We start from the raw sequence: 22,090 nt of genomic DNA on the forward strand, positions 1-22,090 counted from the left end.
CTCAATTGTGCTTCACATGTTAAAATGGGATTTTTGGGGCATTAGAGCCCTCTATCTATCTCTAGGTAGTAATGTGACTGACGCATTGTGGGTGGTGACCTCTAGGCATTTTAACAAACCCAAACACGGCTTCTGATTTATTTTGTTGTTGTGGCTTTGGCACAAGGGAGATGGACTCGAATGCACTGCTTTTTGGCTTTGCAATGTCAAGAGCAGCAAAACAGAAGATGTTTCGACTGTGCCAGTTATCATGACTGGATTTCACCTTTTTTCATCTTCTCGAATAGCAAAACAACTGGTTTAAAGCCGTTCCAGCATGACTACGTAGTGGGCCCTCTAAATCATCAGTAGAACCATGTGACGAGTTTAACAGTTTAATATCAAAGGGATTAGACAGATACAGCAACAATCAATCAATCACCGTATGACAACACGCTGCATAACAGAGAACATCTGCCAATTTCAAGAAGAAGAAGAAGAAGAAGAAGAAGAAGAAGAAGAAGAAACATTTGTACATAAGGAGTTTTACAGATGAATATTATTTTCCAGCACATTGTGTTTGGGTCCGATGTATTTATTTCTTTTTTAATTCAAACATGTCAAGAAAGTCTTCAAAGGGAGCCGCGGTGGGTGTTTTGGAAGAGTGCTAAATGGCTAGTAGCCACAGAATAACATATTTCTCTTCTTTCTGTAAAGGTCCTTCCTCCCTCCGCTCCGTTTGCATTCGAAGACGACAACAAACAAAAAAATGGTCGCTGCTTTTTTGGTTGGACAAAAAAATAATAATAAAAAAAATAATAATCTTGGCTTCTATCTCTTCTGCTCACTTTACTTTCCATTGCAAATCCTGCAGGCATTCTCTCTCTACTCTCTCTCTCTCTCTCTCTCTCTCTCTCTCTCTCTCTCTCTCTCTCTCTCTCTCTCTCTCTCTCTCTCTCTCTCTCTTCTCTCTCCGTCTCATAGTCCTTTCTCCTTCCCCTCTGCCTGTCTTTGGATACGGCAGCTAGTCTGTCCTTTCTCCTTTGTGTGTTATGAATAATGCCCACTGTTTGTAGGAAGGTGAAGGAAACCCAGTTTGTTAAACATGGCAAAATGAAACTATTTGGCGTCTCTCTCTCTCTCTAAAAAAATAACGATGATGAAGATTAGAAGTTAGAATCGCAAAGTCTGACATACTATGTCCTCCTCACACGAGGATAGGGTCCTTCAGTTCAAGTGGTGTTAAGAGCCACGTGGCAGGCAACATAGTCCGAATACAAAATAACATGGATGGTGGTAGTCTTCTACAGCTAGGCAGGCTGGCTGGCTCTAGTGCCCCAATACAGGTCACCTTCCGTGGGACAACCCCACCACCCTACTCCCCTGCTTCGGGCCTACTCCCGAACCTCTTCAGCTGCATTTGCAGGATTTGACGATCATGTTGGATAGCTGCTCTACTTTAGGGGTACGTCCAGAGTAGTAGAGAATGGTAAGAGGCTCCAGGTCCTGGGGAACGCAGCAGGGAGAGGCTGAAGCCTCTGGGTTCAGAGTGTTATACAGGCTCAGCAGCTACGGAGAGACAGGAAATAGATATTTAGGTGTTTCTGATGTGGAAGTTGAATGTTGATTCAACTGTCCTGTCCCACTACAGAAATAAACACAAGTAAACACATGAGCCATAATAAGCGGTCTTGGCCGATCAGAATTTGAGTTTTTATTGATTTCTGTGCATGGTGTTATTGATCATATCGCTGGATATAATTTAACAGTAACTAATGAGCAGCAGAGGGACTTCTGCTTCTGCTTATGGCCAGGTGCAAATAACCTGCCCTCACCTGTGTGTGTGGTGTCAGATTGCCCTCACCTGTGTGTGTGGTGTCAGATTGGCCTCACCTGTGTGTGTGGTGTCAGATTGGCCTCACCTGTGTGTGTGTGGTGTCAGACTGCCCTCACCTGTGTGTGGTGTCAGATTGCCCTCACCTGTGTGTGTGGTGTCAGATTGCCCTCATCTGTGTGTGTGTGGTGTCAGACTGCCCTCACCTGTGTGTGGTGTCAGATTGCCCTCACCTGTGTGTGTGGTGTCAGATTGCCCTCACCTGTGTGTGTTTGTGGTGTCAGACTGCCCTCACCTGTGTGTGTGTGGTGTCAGACTACCCTCACCTGTGTGTGTATGGTGTCAGATTGCCCTCACCCGTGTGTGTGGTGTCAGACTGCCCTCACCCGTGTGTGTGGTGTCAGACTGCCCTCACCCGTGTGTGTGGTGTCAGACTGCCCTCACCCGTGTGTGTGGTGTCAGACTGCCCTCACCCGTGTGTGTGGTGTCAGACTGCCCTCACCTGTGTGTGTGGTGTCAGACTGCCCTCATATGTGTGTGTGGTGTCAGACTGCCCTCACCTGTGTGTGTAGTGTCAGACTGCCCTCACCTGTGTGTGTAGTGTCAGACTGCCCTCACCTGTGTGTGTGGTGTCAGACTGCCCTCACCTGTGTGTGGTGTCAGACTGCCCTCACATGTGTGTGTGGTGTCAGACTGCCCTCACCTGTGTGTGTGGTGTCAGACTGCCCTCACATGTGTGTGTGGTGTCAGACTGCCCTCACCTGTGTGTGTAGTGTCAGACTGCCCTCACCTGTGTGTGTAGTGTCAGACTGCCCTCACCTGTGTGTGTGGTGTCAGACTGCCCTCACCTGTGTGTATGGTGTCAGACTGCCCTCACCTGTGTGTATGGTGTCAGACTGCCCTCACCTGTGTGTATGGTGTCAGACTGCCCTCACCTGTGTGTGGTGTCAGAATGCCCTCACCTGTGTGTGGTGTCAGAATGCCCTCACCTGTGTGTGCGTGGTATCGGAGCTCCTCAGGTAAGGGCAGGGTCCAGAGCAGTAGTTAGCGAAGTATCCTTTAGGCTCGTGGATCCACTTCCAGTCCAGGTCCCGACGGAAGTCGATGTAGAGACGACGAACACAGCAGTTCTCCTCAACAGTGCTGGGAGGGGTGGGGGGGGGGCACAACAAACTACTCATCAATCACTTATACAACAGTGTCTCAGCTTTGATAACTTTTCAGTTTGAACTCAAGGATTTTCTCATTAAACACAAAAAAGCTTTTGTTCAAGTCAGATATAGCTGCAGTTAGTTACTGTTACTGCACGAGGGGGTGTGGTATATGGCCAATATACCATGACTAAGGGCTGTTCTTACACAAGACGCAACGCAGAGTGCCTGGATACAGCCATTAGCCGTGGTATATTGGCCATATACCACAAACTCCCCCTGAGGTGCTCTTATTGCTGTTATAACCTGGTTACCAACGTAATTAGAGCAGTAGAAATAAATGTTTTGTCATACCCCGTGGTATACGGTCTGATATACCACGGCTGTCAGCCAATCAGCACTCAGGATTCGAACCACCCAGTTTATATTCAAGTTTATCTCATCTTGATCAACCAACACATGTTGAATGGTTTGAGGTGGAGCACATGGGGGAGAGGGGGGTGTGATTGAACCTTCTTCTTCTTCTACTGCTGTTAAAGTTACAGCAGAGATGTATTTGCTGACGTGTGGCTTACAAACCCTGCTAATTCAAAGGAGCCCTTCAGGACTGAGACATCTCCATGACGATCGGTGGAAACAGAAGTGACAACAGTTTCAGTGGGCGTCCTTACGAGAAGCAGTAGTTGGTGTCCAGGGCCCGTTTGTGTCTACGTGGCTGTGGGTCCAGACGGTGAGGAGGGATCATCATGAGGATGAGATGAGGCAGGGACCGCTCCTTCTGTTTCTTCAACCTGCCCAGGTCCCAACGACCCTGCTCCTCATACTCCCCTTCTACCCCTACAGCAGAGAGGTCAGAGGTCAGACAGTATTATGTTCCGTGCCCTGACTCTAACCCAGGTCCCAACGACCCTGCTCCTCATACTCCCCTTCTACCCCTACAGCAGAGAGGTCAGAGGTCAGACAGTATTATGTTCAGTGCCCTGACTCTAACCCAGGTCCCAACGACCCTGCTCCTCATACATCCCTTCTACCCCTACAGCAGAGAGGTCAGAGGTCAGACAGTATTATGTTCTGTGACATGACTCTAACCCAGGTCCCAACGACCCTGCTCCTCATACTCCCCTTCTACCCCTACAGCAGAGGTCAGAGGTCAGAGGTCACAGCATCTGTGATCAAGCTCGTAAATTATGTTGTGACTTGTCATGTTAACAACAACAACAAAAATGCAATTACACTTTTTATTGCCAGTTCGCAGTTCATAGTTCACAGTTCATAGTTCACAGTTCACAGTTCATAGTTCAGTTGTCTAAGGGAGACCGATCCAGATCTGAAAGCTACTTCTCAGTATGTTAAACAATGCTAGCAGTACATTACCAGTTATAGGTTGGTGACAAAAAAAAACAACAACAAAAAAGGTTTTCCCCGGTTTGAAAAGACCCCACGAAGAAGAGAATGTTATGCCTTTTACTGACCTTTGAACTTGACCTCCAGCACCTCGTTCACATTGTCGATGATGTCACCGTTGGGGTTGAAGGTGTGGCACGGGCAGTGTACGCTGATCTCCAGACCCAGGTTGGTCTCTGACAGGAGAGAGGCATCACGGGGAAGATGAGGTCATCTTCACACACCAACTCAAAAAACGGGAAAAACTACCGCTTGTGGTGTTTTTTTTGGATTGTTTACTTTTGTTTGACGTTGTTGTTGATGTTGTTGTTGATGTTGTTGTTGATGTTGTTGTTGATGTTCTTGAGTTAGTATGTCACTGGAGTCTATAAAAAACTCGTAACGGTGTAAATCATTTTCTCGTGAAAGACAGTAGAACAACGAAAGAATGAATCAAGTGGGATCAGCTCACCTCTGTACATCAGCCACTCCTGTACCGTCTCTGTCACATCGAAGGAGACCCATTCGGGCGTTCCCTTGGTCAGCACGTTCTTGGCTCCAATGTAGCGTTGTTTAGCTATGTGCTCGTCTGGCCTCAGGATCTGAAAACCAAGGTTGGGGGGAGTTACTGCATATGAACAATACAATGATCCACTACACTGATGTAGAAATAAACCAGGTGCTGTTGAAACTTGAGGAGACAGCAGTCTCTATTTATCAGAAGCCTGGAGATGTGAGAAGCCATTCGCTACTGAAAAAGGATCATCTTTATAACCCTCAAATTCCAACCTGGAACTCGAAACTAGTTCAATCAGGGACCAATTTAGACCTGGGACACCAGGTGGGTGATTCCCCTCTAATCAGGGACTGATTTAGACCTGGGACACCAGGTGAGTGATTCCCCTTTAATCAGGGACTGATTTAGACCTGAGACACCAGGTGGGTGATTCCCCTTTAATCAGGAACTGATTTAGACCTGGGACACCAGGTGAGTGATTCCCCTTTAATCAGGGACCGATTTAGACCTGGGACACCAGGTGGGGGATTCCCCTTTAATCAGGGACTGATTTAGACCTGGGACACCAGGTGAGTGATTCCAATTTAATCAGGGACCAATTTAGACCTGGGACACCAGGTGAGTGATTGCCCTTTAATCAGGGACCAATTTAGACCTGGGACACAAGGTGGGTGATTCCCCTTTAATCAGGGACCGATTTAGACCTGGGACACCAGGTTAGTGATTCCCCTTTAATCAGGGACTGATTTAGACCTGGGACACCAGGTGAGTGATTCCCCTTTAATCAGGGGCTGATTTAGACCTTGGACACCAGGTGAGTGATTCCCCTTTAATCAAGGACCAATTTAGATCTGGGACACCAGGTGGGTGATTCCCCTCTAATCAGGGTCTGATTTAGACCTGGGACACAAGGTGGGTGATTCCCCTTTAATCAGGGTCTGATTTAGACCTGGGACACCAGGTGGGTGATTCCCCTCTAATCAGGGACCGATTAAGACCTGGGACACCAGGTGAGTGATTCCCCTCTAATAAGGGACTGATTTAGACCTGGGACACCAGGTGAGTGATTCTCCTCTAATCAGGGTCTGATTTAGACCTGGGACACCAGGTGGGTGATTCCCCTCTAATCAGGGTCTGATTTAGACCTGGGACACAAGGTGGGTGATTCCCCTTTAATCAGGGACCGATTTAGACCAGGGACACAAGGTGGGTGATTCCCCTTTAAGCAGGGACCGATTCAGACCTGGGACACCAGGTTAGTGATTCCCCTCTAATCGGGGACTGATTTAGACCTGGGACACCAGGTGAGTGATTCCCCTTTAATCAGGGACTGATTTAGACCTTGGACACCAGGTGAGTGATTCCCCTTTAATCAAGGAACAATTTAGATCTGGGACACCAGGTGGGTGATTCCCCTCTAATCAGGGTCTGATTTAGACCTGGGACACCAGGTGGGTGATTCCCCTCTAATCAGGGTCTGATTTAGACCTGGGACACCAGGTGAGTGATTCCCCTCTAATCAGGGTCTGATTTAGACCTGGGACACCAGGTGGGTGATTCCCCTCTAATCAGGGTCTGATTTAGACCTGGGACACAAGGTGGGTGATTCCCCTTTAATCAGGGACTGATTTAGACATGGGACACCAGGTGAGTGATTCCCCTTTAATCAGGGGCTGATTTAGACCTTGGACACCAGGTGAGTGATTCCCCTTTAATCAAGGAACAATTTAGATCTGGGACACCAGGTGGGTGATTCCCCTCAAATCAGGGTCTTATTTAGACCTGGGACACCAGGTGGGTGATTCCCCTCTAATCAGGGTCTGATTTAGACCTGGGACACCAGGTGAGTGATTCCCCCCTAATCAGGGTCTGATTTAGACCTGGGACACCAGGTGGGTGATTCCCCTCTAATCAGGGTCTGATTTAGACCTGGGACACAAGGTGGGTGATTCCCCTTTAATCAGGGACTGATTTAGACATGGGACACCAGGTGAGTGATTCCCCTTTAATCAGGGGCTGATTTAGACCTTGGACACCAGGTGAGTGATTCCCCTTTAATCAAGGACCAATTTAGATCTGGGACACCAGGTGGGTGATTCCCCTCTAATCTGGGTCTGATTTAGACCTAGGACACAAGGTGGGTGATTCCCCTTTAATCAGGGACCGATTTAGACCTGGGACACAAGGTGGGTGATTCCCCTTTAATCAGGGACCGATTTAGACCTGGGACACCAGGTTAGTGATTCCCCTTTAATCAGGGACAGATTTAGACCTGGGACACCAGGTGGGTGTAATTAATGATCAGGTAAAACAGAAAAGCAGCAGTAGTCTGGCCCTCCTTGGTTAGATGTTAATACCTCTGCTTTATGGCATTACCGCATGGCACCAAATGCCATAGATTCTGGAGCAGACGCTTTTGAGACTGATGATTGTAGAAGGTTTTAGGTCAATTCAGTTTTCAATTAAAAAAGTGAATCGGCATCCACACAGGCTCAATGAAACTCTCACATCAGTTGAAAGGGGTCGACTACTAATTGAACTCATGTGTGGTGCTGGTCTGCTGACAGTATACTGCCTAAAGCTCTGCACACATTCTCCAGGACACACCAGAGTTACCCTGCCCAGAGCCAGACCCTGCACACATTCTCCAGGCCTGACGAGAGCTGGAGTTAGGGTCTGGCGGCTGGCTACCCACCACCAAACCACAGCTGGCTTTTACTGGCTGAGGCTCTCTTGCCCTTCCTCAGTTGGAACTGGGAAGTTTGAGAAATGGGTCTTGTGGAATAATAAGCGACTAGATTTCATGTCTGTGTTAGTATGGTAAACCTATCTAAGTGAACTGAAACTTGCTTAGGTAGCCACATTTCTGGTTAAAGTCTATTACAGATCATGGCTCCGTAACAACAAAAGCTGTCGATTTGTTGATGTGCTTTAAAAAAAAAGAATGTCCGAGTGATGGAGGTATGTACTGTGTTTCCTCCACCAGGCAACCCCCCCCCCCCCATTACCTAAAGCGATTGACTTCAATTGGTAGTAATGGACAATGGCTGCGTTCCAAACGGAACCCTACTCCCTTTACAGTGCACTACCTCAGGGCCCATAGGGATATGGTCAAGGGTCAGGGCTCCCGAGTGGCGCAGCGGTCTAAGACACAGTATCTCAGTGCTAGAGGCATCACTACAGACACTCTGGTTCAAATACAGGCTGTATCACAACCCGGCTGTGATTGGGAGTCCCATAGGGCAGCGCACAATTGGCCCAGAGTCGTCCGGTTTTGGCCGGTGTAGACCGTCATTGTAAATAAGAATGTGTTCTTAACTGACTTGCCTAGTTAAATAAAGGTTAAATGATACAGAATGAAGGAATAGGGTGCCCAATGTTGATGCCTTAGGACCTGGAAGTTGCTTTGGGTGCCAACCCCCCCCCCCCCCCCCCCCCGCCTAGAAATGAAACTAGGGGGGAAAGACTGTTAACGCTGTCAGGTTGAGTTGAAGATCTCTGAAGGACATGGAGAGACGGAAGGGGTCCTTTACACACCTGGTAGAGCTCCACCCTCTGTTCGTTCCTATTGGCAGCAGAGTTTGGAACCCTCAGAGCTCGGAACTCGGCTCGGAACAGGTTGGTGGAATTCCTCTCCATCACTGAGATGTTGAAACGGAACACTTTGGAAGTGATTCCTTTAGGACAGTATGGAAGGTCATCTGTAGCACAGAGAGAGGAGGCCACAGTCAGTAACAATGAACTTTAGATTAAGTTACTACTGGTTGGAGATGATGACATTAGGAGAGTAGGGAAGGTTGTTGGAGACAGACAGGAGACAATAGGGAAGGTTGTTTGAGCCAGAGAGGAGACAGTAGGGCAGGTTGTTGGAGACAGAGAGGAGACAGTAGGGAAGGTTGTTGGAGACAGTAGGGAAGGTTGTTGGAGACAGTCAGGAGACAGTAGGGAAGGTTGTTGGAGACAGAGAGGAGACAGTAGGGCAGGTTGTTGGAGACAGAGAGGAGAAAGTAGGGAAGGTTGTTGGAGACAGTAGGGAAGGTTGTTGGAGACAGTCAGGAGACAGTAGGGAAGGTTGTTGGAGACAGACAGGAGACAGTAGGGAAGGTTGTTGGAGACAGACAGGAGACAGTAGGGAAGGTTGTTTGAGACAGAGAGGAGACAGTAGGGAAGGTTGTTGGAGACAGACAGGAGACAGTAGGGAAGGTTGTTGGAGACAGTAGGGCAGGTTGTTGGAGACAGACAGGAGATAGTAGGGAAGGTTGTTGGAGACAGTCAGGAGACAGTAGGGAAGGTTGTTGGAGACAGACAGGAGACAGTAAGGAAGGTTGTTGGAGACAGACAGGAGATAGTAGGGCAGGTTGTTGGAGCCAGACAGGAGACAGTAGGGCAGGTTGTTGGATACAGACAGGAGACAGTAGGGCAGGTGGTTGGAGACAGAGAGGAGACAGTAGGGCAGGTTGTTGGAGACAGAGAGGAGACAGTAGGGCAGGTTGTTGGACACAGACAGGAGACAGTGGGCAGGTTGTTGGAGACAGTAGGGCAGGTTGTTGGAGACAGACAGGAGATAGTAGGGAAGGTTGTTGGAGACAGTCAGGAGACAGTAGGTAAGGTTGTTGGAGACAGACAGGAGACAGTAGGGAAGGTTGTTGGAGACAGACAGGAGATAGTAGGGAAGGTTGTTGGAGACAGACAGGAGACAGTAGGGCAGGTTGTTGGAGACAAACAGGAGACAGTAGGGCAGGTGGTTGGAGACATAGAGGAGACAGTAGGGCAGGTTGTTGGAGACAGAGAGGAGAGAGTAGGGCAGGTTGTTGGACACAGACAGGAGACAGTGGGCAGGTTGTTGGAGACAGTAGGGCAGGTTGTTGGAGACAGAGAGTAGACAGTAGGGAAGGTATTGGAGACAGACAGGAGACAGTAGGGCAGGTTGTTGGAAACAGACAGGAGACAGTAGGGAAGGTTGTTGTTGGAGACAGACAGGAGACAGTAGGGCAGGTGGTTGGAGACAGAGAGGAGACAGTAGGGCAGGTTGTTGGAGACAGAGAGGAGACAGTAGGGCAGGTTGTTGGAGACAGTAGGGCAGGTTGTTGGAGACAGAGAGGAGACAGTAGGGGAGGTGTTGGAGACAGACAGGAGACAGTAGGGCAGGTTGCTGGAGACAGAGAGGAGACAGTAGGGCAGGTTGTTGGAGACAGACAGGGGACAGTAGGGCAGGTTGTTGGAGACAGAGAGGAGACAGTAGGGCAGGTTGTTGGAGACAGACAGGAGACAGTAGGACAGGTTGTTGGAGACAGACAGGAGACAGTAGGGAAGGTTGTTGGAGACAGACAGGAGACAGTAGGGAAGGTTGTTGGAGACAGACAGGAGACAGTAGGGCAGGTTGTTGGAGACAGTAGGGCAGGTTGTTGGAGACAGACAGGAGACAGTAGGGAAGGTTGTTGGAGACAGACAGGAGACAGTAGGGCAGGTTGTTGGAAACAGTAGGGCAGGTGGTTGGACACAGACAGGAGACAGTAGGGAAGGTTGTTGGAGACAGACAGGAGACAGTAGGGCAGGTTGTTGGAGACAGACAGGAGACAGTAGGGCAGGTGGTTGGACACAGACAGGAGACAGTAGGGCAGGTTGTTGGAGACAGACAGGAGACAGTAGGGCAGGTTGTTGGTGACAGACAGGAGACAGTAGGGCAGGTTGTTGGAGACAGTAGGGGAGGTGTTGGAGACAGACAGGAGACAGTAGGGTAGGTTGTTGGAGACAGACAGGAGACAGTAGGGCAGGTTGTTGGAGACAGACAGGGGACAGTAGGGCAGGTTGTTGGAGACAGAGAGGAGACAGTAGGGCAGGTTGTTGGAGACAGACAGGAAACAGTAGGGCAGGTTGTTGGAGACAGACAGGAGACAGTAGGGCAGGTTTTTGGAGACAGTCAGGAGACAGTAGAGCAGGTTGTTGGAGACAGACAGGAGACAGTAGGGCAGGTTGTTGGAGACAGACAGGAGATAGTAGGGAAGGTTGTTGGAGACAGACAGGAGACAGTAGGGAAGGTTGTTGGAGACAGACAGGAGACAGTAGGGAAGGTTGTTGGAGACAGTAGGGCAGGTTGTTGGAGACAGACAGGAGACAGTAGGGAAGGTTGTTGGAGACAGACAGGAGACAGTAGGGCAGGTTGTTGGAGACAGTAGGGCAGGTTGTTGGAGACAGACAGGAGGCAGTAGGGCAGGTTGTTGGAAACAGTAGGGCAGGTGGTTGGACACAGACAGGAGACAGTAGGGCAGGTTGTTGGAGACAGACAGGAGACAGTAGGGCAGGTTGTTGGAGACAGTAGGGCAGGTTGTTGGAGACAGACAGGAGACAGTAGGGCAGGTTGTTGGAGACAGTAGGGCAGGTTGTTGGAGACAGACAGGAGACAGTAGGGCAGGTTGTTGGAAACAGTAGGGCAGGTGGTTGGACACAGACAGGAGACAGTAGGGCAGGTTGTTGGAGACAGACAGGAGACAGTAGGGCAGGTTGTTGGAGACAGTAGGGCAGGTTGTTGGAGACAGAGAGTAGACAGTAGGGCAGGTTGTTGAAGACAGACAGGAGACAGTAGGGCAGGTTGTTGGAGACAGACAGGAGATACCATGGAAGGTTCTCTGTAAATGACAAGCAGAGGAAGACAGAGTTCAGTAATGTTTGAACACTTTGTAGGTAATGCCTTTGGGGCAGTAGGGCAGGTTGTCTGTAATGGACAGAGGAGAAAGAGGAGACAGCTCAGTAATCATTGAACACTTTGGAAGCTTGGGACAGTAGGACATATGGTCTGTAAGAGACAGAGGACAGAGGAGAAAGAGGAGACAGCTCAGTAATGCATGGGACCGTTTTAGGGCGAGGACAGAGAGAGGACAGAGACGAGATAGAGAGGACAAAGTTCAGTAATGCTTGAACACTTTGAAAGTGATACCCTTAGGACAGTCGAGCAGGTCATCTGTAAGAGAAGGAGAGGAGACAGAGAGGAGTCAGAGAGGACAGAGAGGAGACAGAAGATGTGACAGAGAGGACATAGAGGAGACAGAGAGGGGACAGAGGAGACAGAGAGAACAGAGAGACAGATAGGGGACAGATAGGGGACAGAGAGGAGACAGAGGGGAGACAGAGAGGGTACAGAGGGGAGACAGAGAGGGTATAGAGGGGAGACAGAGGAGACAGAGAGGAGACAGAGAGGAGACAGAGAGGAGACAGAGGGGAGACAGAGAGGAGACAGAGGTGAGACAGAGGAGTCAGAGAGGAGACAGAGGGGGGACAGAGGGGAGACAGAGAGGAGACAGAGGGGGGACAGAGGGGAGACAGAGAGGAGACAGAGGGGAGAGAGAGGAGACAGAGGGGAGACAGAGGGGAGACAGAGGGGAGACAGAGAGGTGGAGAGTAATGCTTGAACAGTTTGGAGGTGGTGCTTTTGGGTCGTCTGTAAATAGTAAAAGAACCAGCTCAGTAACAAAGTTGCTATCAAACAAACATGCAGATAGATTACTGTTAGATAATTTTCAAACCTCTTCTCTGGGACCCCCAGACGTTTCACAGATATTTTGTAGCCGTGAACTAGCCCACCTTATTCAAATAGTCAGGGGCTTAATGATTAAGTTGAAAAGTTGTTCTCGTTCTGAAACACTTCAAATACAGGGAACGGCTAGGGGGTCCCAGAGGAGAGGTTTGAAAACGGGTGATGAAAACCAGCTTAATCAGTGGACTTCAGATGGGTTTTTTTTTTTCCACAGAAGTTGTCATCGCAAAGAAATGTCAGCTTTGGTCAGAGTGAACGAATGTCCCATGTATATCGAATACCTTTTTCAGACAAGCAATTGATACCCTCATGAAAATAACGTGGTAGTAGACTTCCTAGCCAGTGAGCAAAACTGGTTGAAAATTCTACTTTTTAGCGTCTTTTCAACCAAAAATATGTATTTTCAAAGTATTTTCAAATTCTTAGCAGTAGTAATTCTTGTAGGATAAGAGACAGAATGTGGATGTCAGTTTTACGTTGAACCACCCTGATAAATCAACAGAAATAGTGGACTTTGTAGATGCTTCCTCCTCAACGTAGCTCGTCTCTTCAGACCAGGAGATACCACATTTCCTCCTCAACGTAGCTCATCTCTTCAGACCAGTAGATACCACATTTCCTCCTCAACGTAGCTCGTCTCTTCAGGACCAGTAGATACCACATTTCCTCCTCAACGTAGCTCGTCTCTTCAGGACCAGTAGATACCACATTTCCTCCTCAACGTAGCTCGTCTCTTCTGGACCAGTAGATACCACATTTCCTCCTCAACGTAGCTCATCTCTTCAGGACCAGTAGATACCACATTTCATCCTCAACGTAGCTCATCTCTTCAGACCAGTAGATACCACATTTCCTCCTCAACGTAGCTCATCTCTTCAGACCAGTAGATACCACATTTCTTCCTCAACGTAACTCATCTCTTCAGACCAGTAGATACCACATTTCCTCCTCAACGTAGCTCATCTCTTCAGACTAGTAGATACCACATTTCCTCCTCAACGTAACTCATCTCTTCAGACCAGTAGATACCACATTTCCTCCTCAACGTAGCTCATCTCTTCAGGACCAGTAGATACCACATTTCCTCCTCAACGTAGCTCATCTCTTCAGGACCAGTAGATACCACATTTCATCCTCAACGTAGCTCATCTCTTCAGACTAGTAGATACCACATTTCCTCCTCAACGTAGCTCATCTCTTCAGGACCAGTAGATACCACATTTCATCCTCAACGTAGCTCATCTCTTCAGACCAGTAGATACCACATTTCCTCCTCAACCTAGCTCATCTCTTCAGACCAGTAGATACCACATTTCCTCCTCAACGTAGCTCAGACCAGTAGATACCACATTTCCTCCTCAACGTATCTCATCTCTTCAGACCAGTAGATATCACATTTCCTCCTCAACATAGCTCATCTCGTTTGAGGCTGACTTGGCATCAAGAACCCTGCTAAGATTCCTCTACTGGCACCAGTAGCTTTCTTTCGATGAATGGGCAACCGTTGCTTTCTGGAGCTCCATGTGACCAGGTCCCTGAGTAGTGCCCTGTATCGGTAATAGGATGCCATTTGGAACACAGAAAGTAACCCTTGACCATGTACTGCAGTCGATGTCCTAGGAGCGTCTGCGTTTCCATGGCAACCGGCATGGAACGTGATAACGCGTTTCCGTTATCAGCTGAAGTCACTGGGCTATGTTCTGCCTCTTGACTGTGTTACGCAGCCGGAGAGGAAGAAGGGAACATTTATTTTCTAAGTGAACTAGCGTCCCTGTTTGGTTTGGAGTGACTTCACCTCTGTGGTATTTGGTGTATCAAAAAACACTGCTGTCCTCAGTGTGGTGGGAGTGACCCCTAGAACAGACCTTCACGCATATTAATCAATAGGAGTGCTGATTTAGGTTCAGGTCCTCTCTGTCCATATAATCTTATTCATCATGATCTAAAAGGGAAAACAAATCCTATATCAGCACTCTTACTGTGAATTTATGAATACTGGGCCAGACCATGACCAGCCCAGCCCAGCCCAGCCCAGCTCACACCAATCCAGATGAGCTCCAGTCCTGACCGGACCACACCAGCCCAGACTAGCCTTTCCCAAACACAACCACACCAGCCCAAACCAGCCCTTTCCAGACCCTACCACACCAGCCCAAACCAGCCCTTTCCAGACCCAACCACACCAGCCCAAAGCAGCCCTTCCCAGATCCAGACCACACCAGCCAAGACCCAGCCCATCCCTAGACCAGTCCAGACCCAACCCAGAGCCTGCACTCACAGCCCCTCTGCCTCAATCACACAATGACTTTCTTCACAACTCCTACCCTCCACTCCTCCATCCCTGCCTCGCTGCTATATGCCAGATAGACGTTCCATTCTATAAAAGGAGCCCCATGTCTGTCTTCTGTCTCCCAAAACACTTGACATTTGCCTCTCTTTACCCTCCTACCTCTCTTCTTCCTGCTTAATTTGCACCTGTCAGAGATTTGAGTTTAGACATGCACCTTAGATCTGGCAAAGGTCAAGTGTCAACCTAGGGCCTTTCAGCGGGAACGGTCAGGAGCTAACGTGTTTGCCCACACTACATTAAAGAGGTCAGGAAGAAAGGGAGCGATGGCACTGGTGGTTCCTCTGAAAGAGGGACTTCTTCAGAATGAAAAGGGAGCGATGGCACTGGCTCGGAGTCAACGGTTTTTCCTCTGAAAGAGGGACTTCTTCAGGACGAAGGGGAGCGATGACACTGGCCTGGAGTCAACGGTTTTTCCTCTGAAAGAGGGACTTCTTCAGGATGAAGGGGAGCGATGACACTGGCCTGGAGTCAACGGTTTTTCCTCTGAAAGAGGGACTTCTTCAGGATGAAGGGGAGCGATGACACTGGCCTGGAGTCAACGGTGGTCCTTTGAAAGAGGGACTTCTTCAGGACGAAGGGGAGCGATGACACTGGCTCGGAGTCAACGGTTTTTCCTCTGAAAAAGGGACTTCTTCAGGAAGAAGGGGAACGATGACACTGGCCTGGAGTCAACAGTGGTTCCTTTGAAAGAGGGACTTCTTCAGGAAGAAGGGGAGCGATGACACTGGCCTGGAGTCAACTTTGGTTCCTTTGAAAAAGGGACTTCTTCAGGAAGAAGGGGAGCGATGACACTGGCCTGGAGTCAACAGTGGTTCCTCTGAAAGAGGGACTTCTTCAGGAAGAAGGGGAGCGATGACACTGGCCTGGAGTCAACAGTGGTTCCTCTGAAAGAGTTACTTCTTAAGAACCTGTAACCAGAGAGAGGGCGAGAGCGGGAGAGAGAGGGCGAGAGCGGGAGAGAGAGGGCGAGAGCGGGAGAGAGAGGGCGAGAGCGGGAGAGAGAGGGCAAGAGCGGGAGAGAGAGGGCGAGAGCGGGAGAGAGAGGGCGAGAGCCGGAGAGAGAGGGCGAGAGCGGGAGAGAGAGGGTGAGAGCGGGAGAGAGAGGGCGAGAGCCGGAGAGAGAGGGCGAGAGAGGGAGAGAGAGGGTGAGAGCCGGAGAGAGAGGGCGAGAGCGGGAGAGAGAGGGCGAGAGCCGGAGAGAGAGGGCGAGATAGGGAGAGAGAGGGTGAGAGCGGGAGAGAGAGGGCGAGAGCCGGAGAGAGAGGGCGGGAGCGGGAGAGAGAGGGCGAGAGCGGGAGAGAGTGTGAGACCTAGGCTTTGTCCTAAATGGCAGTATATTCGCTGTATAATGAACTACTTTACACCACTACCTTGTGTACAATAGAGGGAATAGGGTCCCATTTGAGGCAAACCTACAAAGTGGTGGTGGCTGTAACCTTATAACGACTGGCATTCGTCAGAGTGCTGTCTGTCCACTAGCCAGGGCCTGACCGCAGTAGTTATTTTCTTGTCAAGCTACGGCAATACCCTTCCAAGCAAAAAAAGGAAGCCAATCCTCTCAGTCTCTCACCTCCCTCTAAAACACCTTTCCTGGTGTGACTCACAGTTACCCTGATCTGGCGAAGTAGTAAAGCTCTGGTCTGGAGTAGTGAAGGTCTGGAGTAGTGAAGGTCTGGAGTAGTGAAGGTCTGGTCTGGAGTAGTGAAGGTCTGGAGTAGTGAAGGTCTAGAGTAGTGAAGGTCTGGTCTGGAGTAGTGAAGGTCTGGAGTAGTGAAGGTCTGGTCTGGAGCAGTAAAGGTCTGGAGGAGTGAATGTCTGGAGTAGTGAAGGTCTGGTCTGGAGTAGTGAAGGTCTGGAGTAGTAAAGGTCTGGTCTGGAGTAGTAAAGATCTGGAGTAGTGAAGGTCTGGAGTAGTGAAGGTCTGGAGTAGTGAAGGTCTGGAGTAGTGAAGGTCTGGAGTAGTAAAGGTCTGGAGTAGTAAAGATCTGGAGTAGTGAAGGTCTGGAGTAGTGAAGGTCTGGAGTAGTAAAGATCTGGAGTAGTGAAGGTCTGGAGTAGTGAAGGTCTGGAGTAGTGAAGGTCTGGAGTAGTGAAGGTCTGGAGTAGTAAAGGTCTGGAGTAGTGAAGGTCTGGAGTAGTGAAGGTCTGGATTAGTGAAGGTCTGAGTAGTAAAGGTCTGGAGTAGTGAAGGTCTAGAGTAGTGAAGGTTTGGTCTGGAGTAGTGAAGGTCTGGAGTAGTGAAGGTCTGGAGTAGTAAAGGTCTGGAGTAGTGAAGGTCTGGAGTAGTGAAGGTCTGAGTAGTAAAGGTCTGGAGTAGTGAAGGTCTAGAGTAGTGAAGGTTTGGTCTGGAGTAGTGAAGGTCTGGAGTAGTGAAGGTCTGGAGTAGTGAAGGTCTGGAGTAGTGAAGGTCTGGAGTAGTGAAGGTCTGGAGTAGTAAAGGTCTGGAGTAGTGAAGGTCTGGAGTAGTGAAGGTCTGGAGTAGTGAAGGTCTGGTCTGGAGTAGTGAAGGTCTGGAGTAGTGAAGGTCTGGAGTAGTGAAGGTCTGGTCTGGGAAAAACGAATCGTAGTAAAAAGGTGAAAGCACCTTGATCAAGGCCAGAGAACTTCCGAGATTTGCTTTCTATGAGGAAGTTTGAATCCACCTCGCAATGGGAGGTTAAATCATAACACCGTGACTTCATCGTGGTGTGCACTCTCTTTCGGTCTACAATCGATGCTAGCACATCAACCATTACTCCTCATAGCTCCTCCAGCAGTGCCATAACACAGCCCTCCAAGAGTTGGATAAACATTTGAAAATATTTGTTAATAAGTGGGAAGTGTAAAAGTCTGTAGCGTGACCAGCCAAGGGAAAGATGCAGTCTGCAGCGAAGAGAAAAGTATCCCACCGTACATACCATGCCTGCTGCTTGGCTCTTTCCAGAGAGCACCGTATGCAAAAGTCATTAGTCCTACGATGAGACTATTAACAACTACACCAAGTATGACATTATGTGAATCTTACACCTCGACTGTAGTTTACCTATTTATTTATTTTTTTACAAATGTGAAAGAGTTTCACTAGAGCTTCTGAAAGTATTCATATTCAGTAGAAATGTAACGGGGGGGGGGGGGGGGGGGGGTCCAATACTGAACCACACAGAGGACTACTGTCACCTTATAGGGTTCGGGACGATCGTATCGCGACACTCGTTAGCATTGTGGCAAGGGAAACAGCCCTAATGTTGGAAACAAATATCATTATGTTGTCATCCAGAGTCTCATTTATTTATATTCCAAGCTACAACACACATTTTACATATAGCAGGTTTTTAAAGGACCAAAGAGTTTTGGCTGCATTGTGCTTTTTTAAATTTTTATTTTGTATTTTTTTTTACCATGGACAGAAAATATTATGGTACTGACAGCCCTACTTTTATACACACTACAGGTGATAATTGTTTCTTAGGATGAACAAGATGGCTGCAAAGCAACGTGGTTTAGATTGTTGAACCTTTGAACCCTGTGTAACTATCATGTAATAGTTATTCTGGAGGAGCCTTTGTAAACAAGACATGAGGTGTCTCCTAAAAATGCATCGGTCTTTTGCTTGTTTACATTGTAGATATTTTACCAGGGGTGTACTAACTAGAGATATTTTACCAGGGCTGTACTAACTAGAGATATTTTACCAGGGGCTGTTCTAACTAGAGATATTTAACCAGGAGTGTACTAACTAGAGATATTTAACCAGGGGTGTACTAACTAGAGATATTTAACCAGGGGTGTACTAACTAGAGATATTTTACCAGGGGTGTACTAACTAGAGATATTTAACCAGGGGTGTACTAACTAGAGATATTTTACCAGGGGTGTACTAACTAGAGATATTTAACCAGGGGTGTACTAACTAGATATATTTTACCAGGGGTGTACTAACTAGATATATTTTACCAGGGGCTGTACTAACTAGAGATATTTAACCAGGGGCTGTACTAACTAGAGATATTTTACCAGGGGTGTACTAACTAGAGATATTTTACCAGGGGTGTACTAACTAGAGATATTTTACCAGGGGCTGTACTAACTAGAGATATTTTACCAGGGGCTGTACTAACTAGAGATATTTTACCAGGGCTGTACTAACTAGAGATATTTTACCAGGGGCTGAACTAACTAGAGATATTTTACCAGGGGTGTACTAACTAGAGATATTTTACCAGGGGTGTACTAACTAGAGATATTTTACCAGGGGTGTACTAACTAGAGATATTTTACCAGGGGTGTACTAACTAGAGATATTTTACCAGGGGCTGTACTAACTAGATATATTTTACCAGGGGTGTACTAACTAGAGATATTTTACCAGGGCTGTACTAACTAGAGATATTTAACCAGGGGCTGTACTAACTAGAGATATTTTACCAGGGGTGTACTAACTAGAGATATTTTACCAGGGGTGTACTAACTAGAGATATTTTACCAGGGGCTGTACTAACTAGAGATATTTAACCAGGGGCTGTACTAACTAGAGATATTTAACCAGGGGCTGTACTAACTAGAGATATTTAACCAGGGGCTGTACTAACTAGAGATATTTTACCAGGGGTGTACTAACTAGAGATATTTAACCAGGGCTGTACTGACTAGAGATATTTTACCAGGGGTGTACTAACTAGAGATATTTTACCAGGGGTGTACTAACTAGAGATATTTTACCAGGGGTGTACTAACTAGAGATATTTTACCAGGGGTGTACTAACTAGAGATATTTAACCAGGGGTGTACTAACTAGAGATATTTTACCAGGGGTGTACTAACTAGAGATATTTAACCAGGGGTGTACTAACTAGAGATATTTTACCAGGGGTGTACTAACTAGAGATATTTTACCAGGGCTGTACTAACTAGAGATATTTTACCAGGGGCTGTACTAACTAGAGATATTTATCCAGGGGCTGTACTAACTAGAGATATTTTACCAGGGGTGTACTAACTAGAGATATTTTACCAGGGGCTGTACTAACTAGAGATATTTAACCAGGGGCTGTACTAGCTAGAGATATTTAACCAGGGGCTGTACTAACTAGAGATATTTTACCAGGGCTGTTCTAACTAGAGATATTTAACCAGGGGCTGTACTAACTAGAGATATTTAACCAGGGCTGTACTAACTAGAGATATTTAACCAGGGGTGTACTAACTAGAGATATTTAACCAGGGGCTGTACTAACTAGAGATATTTTACCAGGGGCTGTACTAACTAGAGATATTTTACCAGGGGTGTACTAACTAGAGATATTTTACCAGGGGTGTACTAACTAGAGATATTTTACCAGGGGTGTACTAACTAGAGATATTTTACCAGGGGTGTACTAACTATAGATATTTAACCAGGGCTGTACTAACTAGAGATATTTTACCAGGGGTGTACTAACTAGAGATATTTTTTCCGGGGTGTACTAACTAGAGATATTTTACCAGGGCTGTACTAACTAGAGATATTTTACCAGGGGTGTACTAACTAGATATATTTTACCAGGGGTGTACTAACTAGAGATATTTTACCAGGGGCTGTACTAACTAGAGATATTTTACCAGGGCTGTACTAACTAGAGATATTTTACCAGGGGCTGTACTAACTAGAGATATTTTACCAGGGGTGTACTAACTAGAGATATTTTACCAGGGGTGTACTAACTAGAGATATTTTACCAGGGGTGTACTAACTAGAGATATTTTACCAGGGGCTATACTATCTAGAGATATTTTACCAGGGGTGTACTAACTAGAGATATTTAACCAGGGCTGTACTAACTAGAGATATTTTACCAGGGGCTGTACTAACTAGAGATATTTTACCAGGGGTGTACTAACTAGAGATATTTTACCAGGGGTGTACTAACTAGAGATATTTTACCAGGGGTGTACTAACTAGAGATATTTTACCAGGGGTGTACTAACTATAGATATTTAACCAGGGCTGTACTAACTAGAGATATTTTACCAGGGGTGTACTAACTAGAGATATTTTTCCAGGGGTGTACTAACTAGAGATATTTTACCAGGGCTGTACTAACTAGAGATATTTTACCAGGGGTGTACTAACTAGATATATTTTATCAGGGGTGTACTAACTAGAGATATTTTACCAGGGGCTGTACTAACTAGAGATATTTTACCAGGGCTGTACTAACTAGAGATATTTTACCAGGGGCTGTACTAACTAGAGATATTTTACCAGGGGTGTACTAACTAGAGATATTTTACCAGGGGTGTACTAACTAGAGATATTTTACCAGGGGTGTACTAACTAGAGATATTTTACCAGGGGCTATACTATCTAGAGATATTTTACCAGGGGTGTACTAACTAGAGATATTTAACCAGGGGTGTACTAACTAGAGATATTTTACCAGGGGCTGTACTAACTAGAGATATTTTACCAGGGGTGTACTAACTAGAGATATTTAACCAGGGCTGTACTAACTAGAGATATTTAACCAGGGCTGTACTAACTAGATATATTTTACCAGGGGTGTACTAACTAGAGATATTTTACCAGGGGTGTACTAACTAGAGATATTTTACCAGGGGCTGTACTAACTAGAGATGTTTTACCAGGGGTGTACTAACTAGAGATATTTAACCAGGGCTGTACTAACTAGATATATTTTACCAGGGGTGTACTAACTAGATATATTTTACCAGGGGTGTACTAACTAGAGATATTTTACCAGGGGTGTACTAACTAGAGATATTTTACCAGGGGCTGTACTAACTAGAGATATTTTACCAGGGGTGTACTAACTAGAGATATTTTACCAGGGGTGTACTAACTAGAGATATTTTACCAGGGGCTGTACTAACTAGAGATATTTTACCAGGGGCTTTACTAACTAGAGATATTTTACCAGGGCTGTACTAACTAGAGATATTTAACCAGGGCTGTACTAACTAGATATATTTTACCAGGGGTGTACTAACTAGAGATATTTTTCCAGGGGCTGTACTAACTAGAGATATTTTACCAGGGGTGTACTAACTAGAGATACTTTACCAGGGGTGTACTAACTAGAGATATTTTACCAGGGGCTGTACTAACTAGATATATTTTACCAGGGGTGTACTAACTAGAGATATTTTACCAGGGGTGTACTAACTAGAGATATTTTACCAGGGGTGTACTAACTAGAGATATTTTACCAGGGGTGTACTAACTAGAGATATTTTACCAGGGGCTGTCCTAACTAGATATATTTTACCAGGGGCTGTACTAACTAGAGATATTTTACCAGGGGTGTACTAACTAGAGATATTTTACCTGGGGCTGTACTAACTAGAGATATTTTACCAGGGGTGTACT

At 47.0% G+C, this 22,090-nt stretch overlaps 1 protein-coding gene across 2 annotated transcripts in view; it reads right to left on the bottom strand.

Moving 5' to 3' along the window:
• Window positions 1-358: 358 nt before the first annotated feature.
• The window catches only part of LOC110529294 (transforming growth factor beta-3 proprotein), a 36,114-nt gene continuing 14,382 nt past the window's right edge, over window positions 359-22,090 (bottom strand). The window contains exons 2-7 of one of the 2 annotated variants that reach the window (XM_036984604.2): window positions 8,402-8,565; window positions 4,820-4,949; window positions 4,437-4,544; window positions 3,636-3,801; window positions 2,803-2,956; window positions 359-1,548 (exon numbers count right to left, since the gene is read on the bottom strand). In XM_036984604.2, the coding sequence (XP_036840499.1) occupies window positions 1,390-1,548; window positions 2,803-2,956; window positions 3,636-3,801; window positions 4,437-4,544; window positions 4,820-4,949; window positions 8,402-8,565 (881 nt within the window). In that variant the 3' untranslated portion in view covers window positions 359-1,389. Of the gene's footprint in view, window positions 1,549-2,802; window positions 2,957-3,635; window positions 3,802-3,938; window positions 4,096-4,436; window positions 4,545-4,819; window positions 4,950-8,401; window positions 8,566-22,090 lie in introns of those variants that run through there. The other variant, XM_090242445.1, reaches the window with a different exon arrangement.

The sequence above is a fragment of the Oncorhynchus mykiss genome, chromosome 8 (genome assembly GCF_057628025.1).
Source record: "Oncorhynchus mykiss isolate SJ-2025 chromosome 8, ASM5762802v1, whole genome shotgun sequence".
In the NCBI taxonomy this organism is placed as follows: domain Eukaryota; kingdom Metazoa; phylum Chordata; class Actinopteri; order Salmoniformes; family Salmonidae; genus Oncorhynchus; species Oncorhynchus mykiss.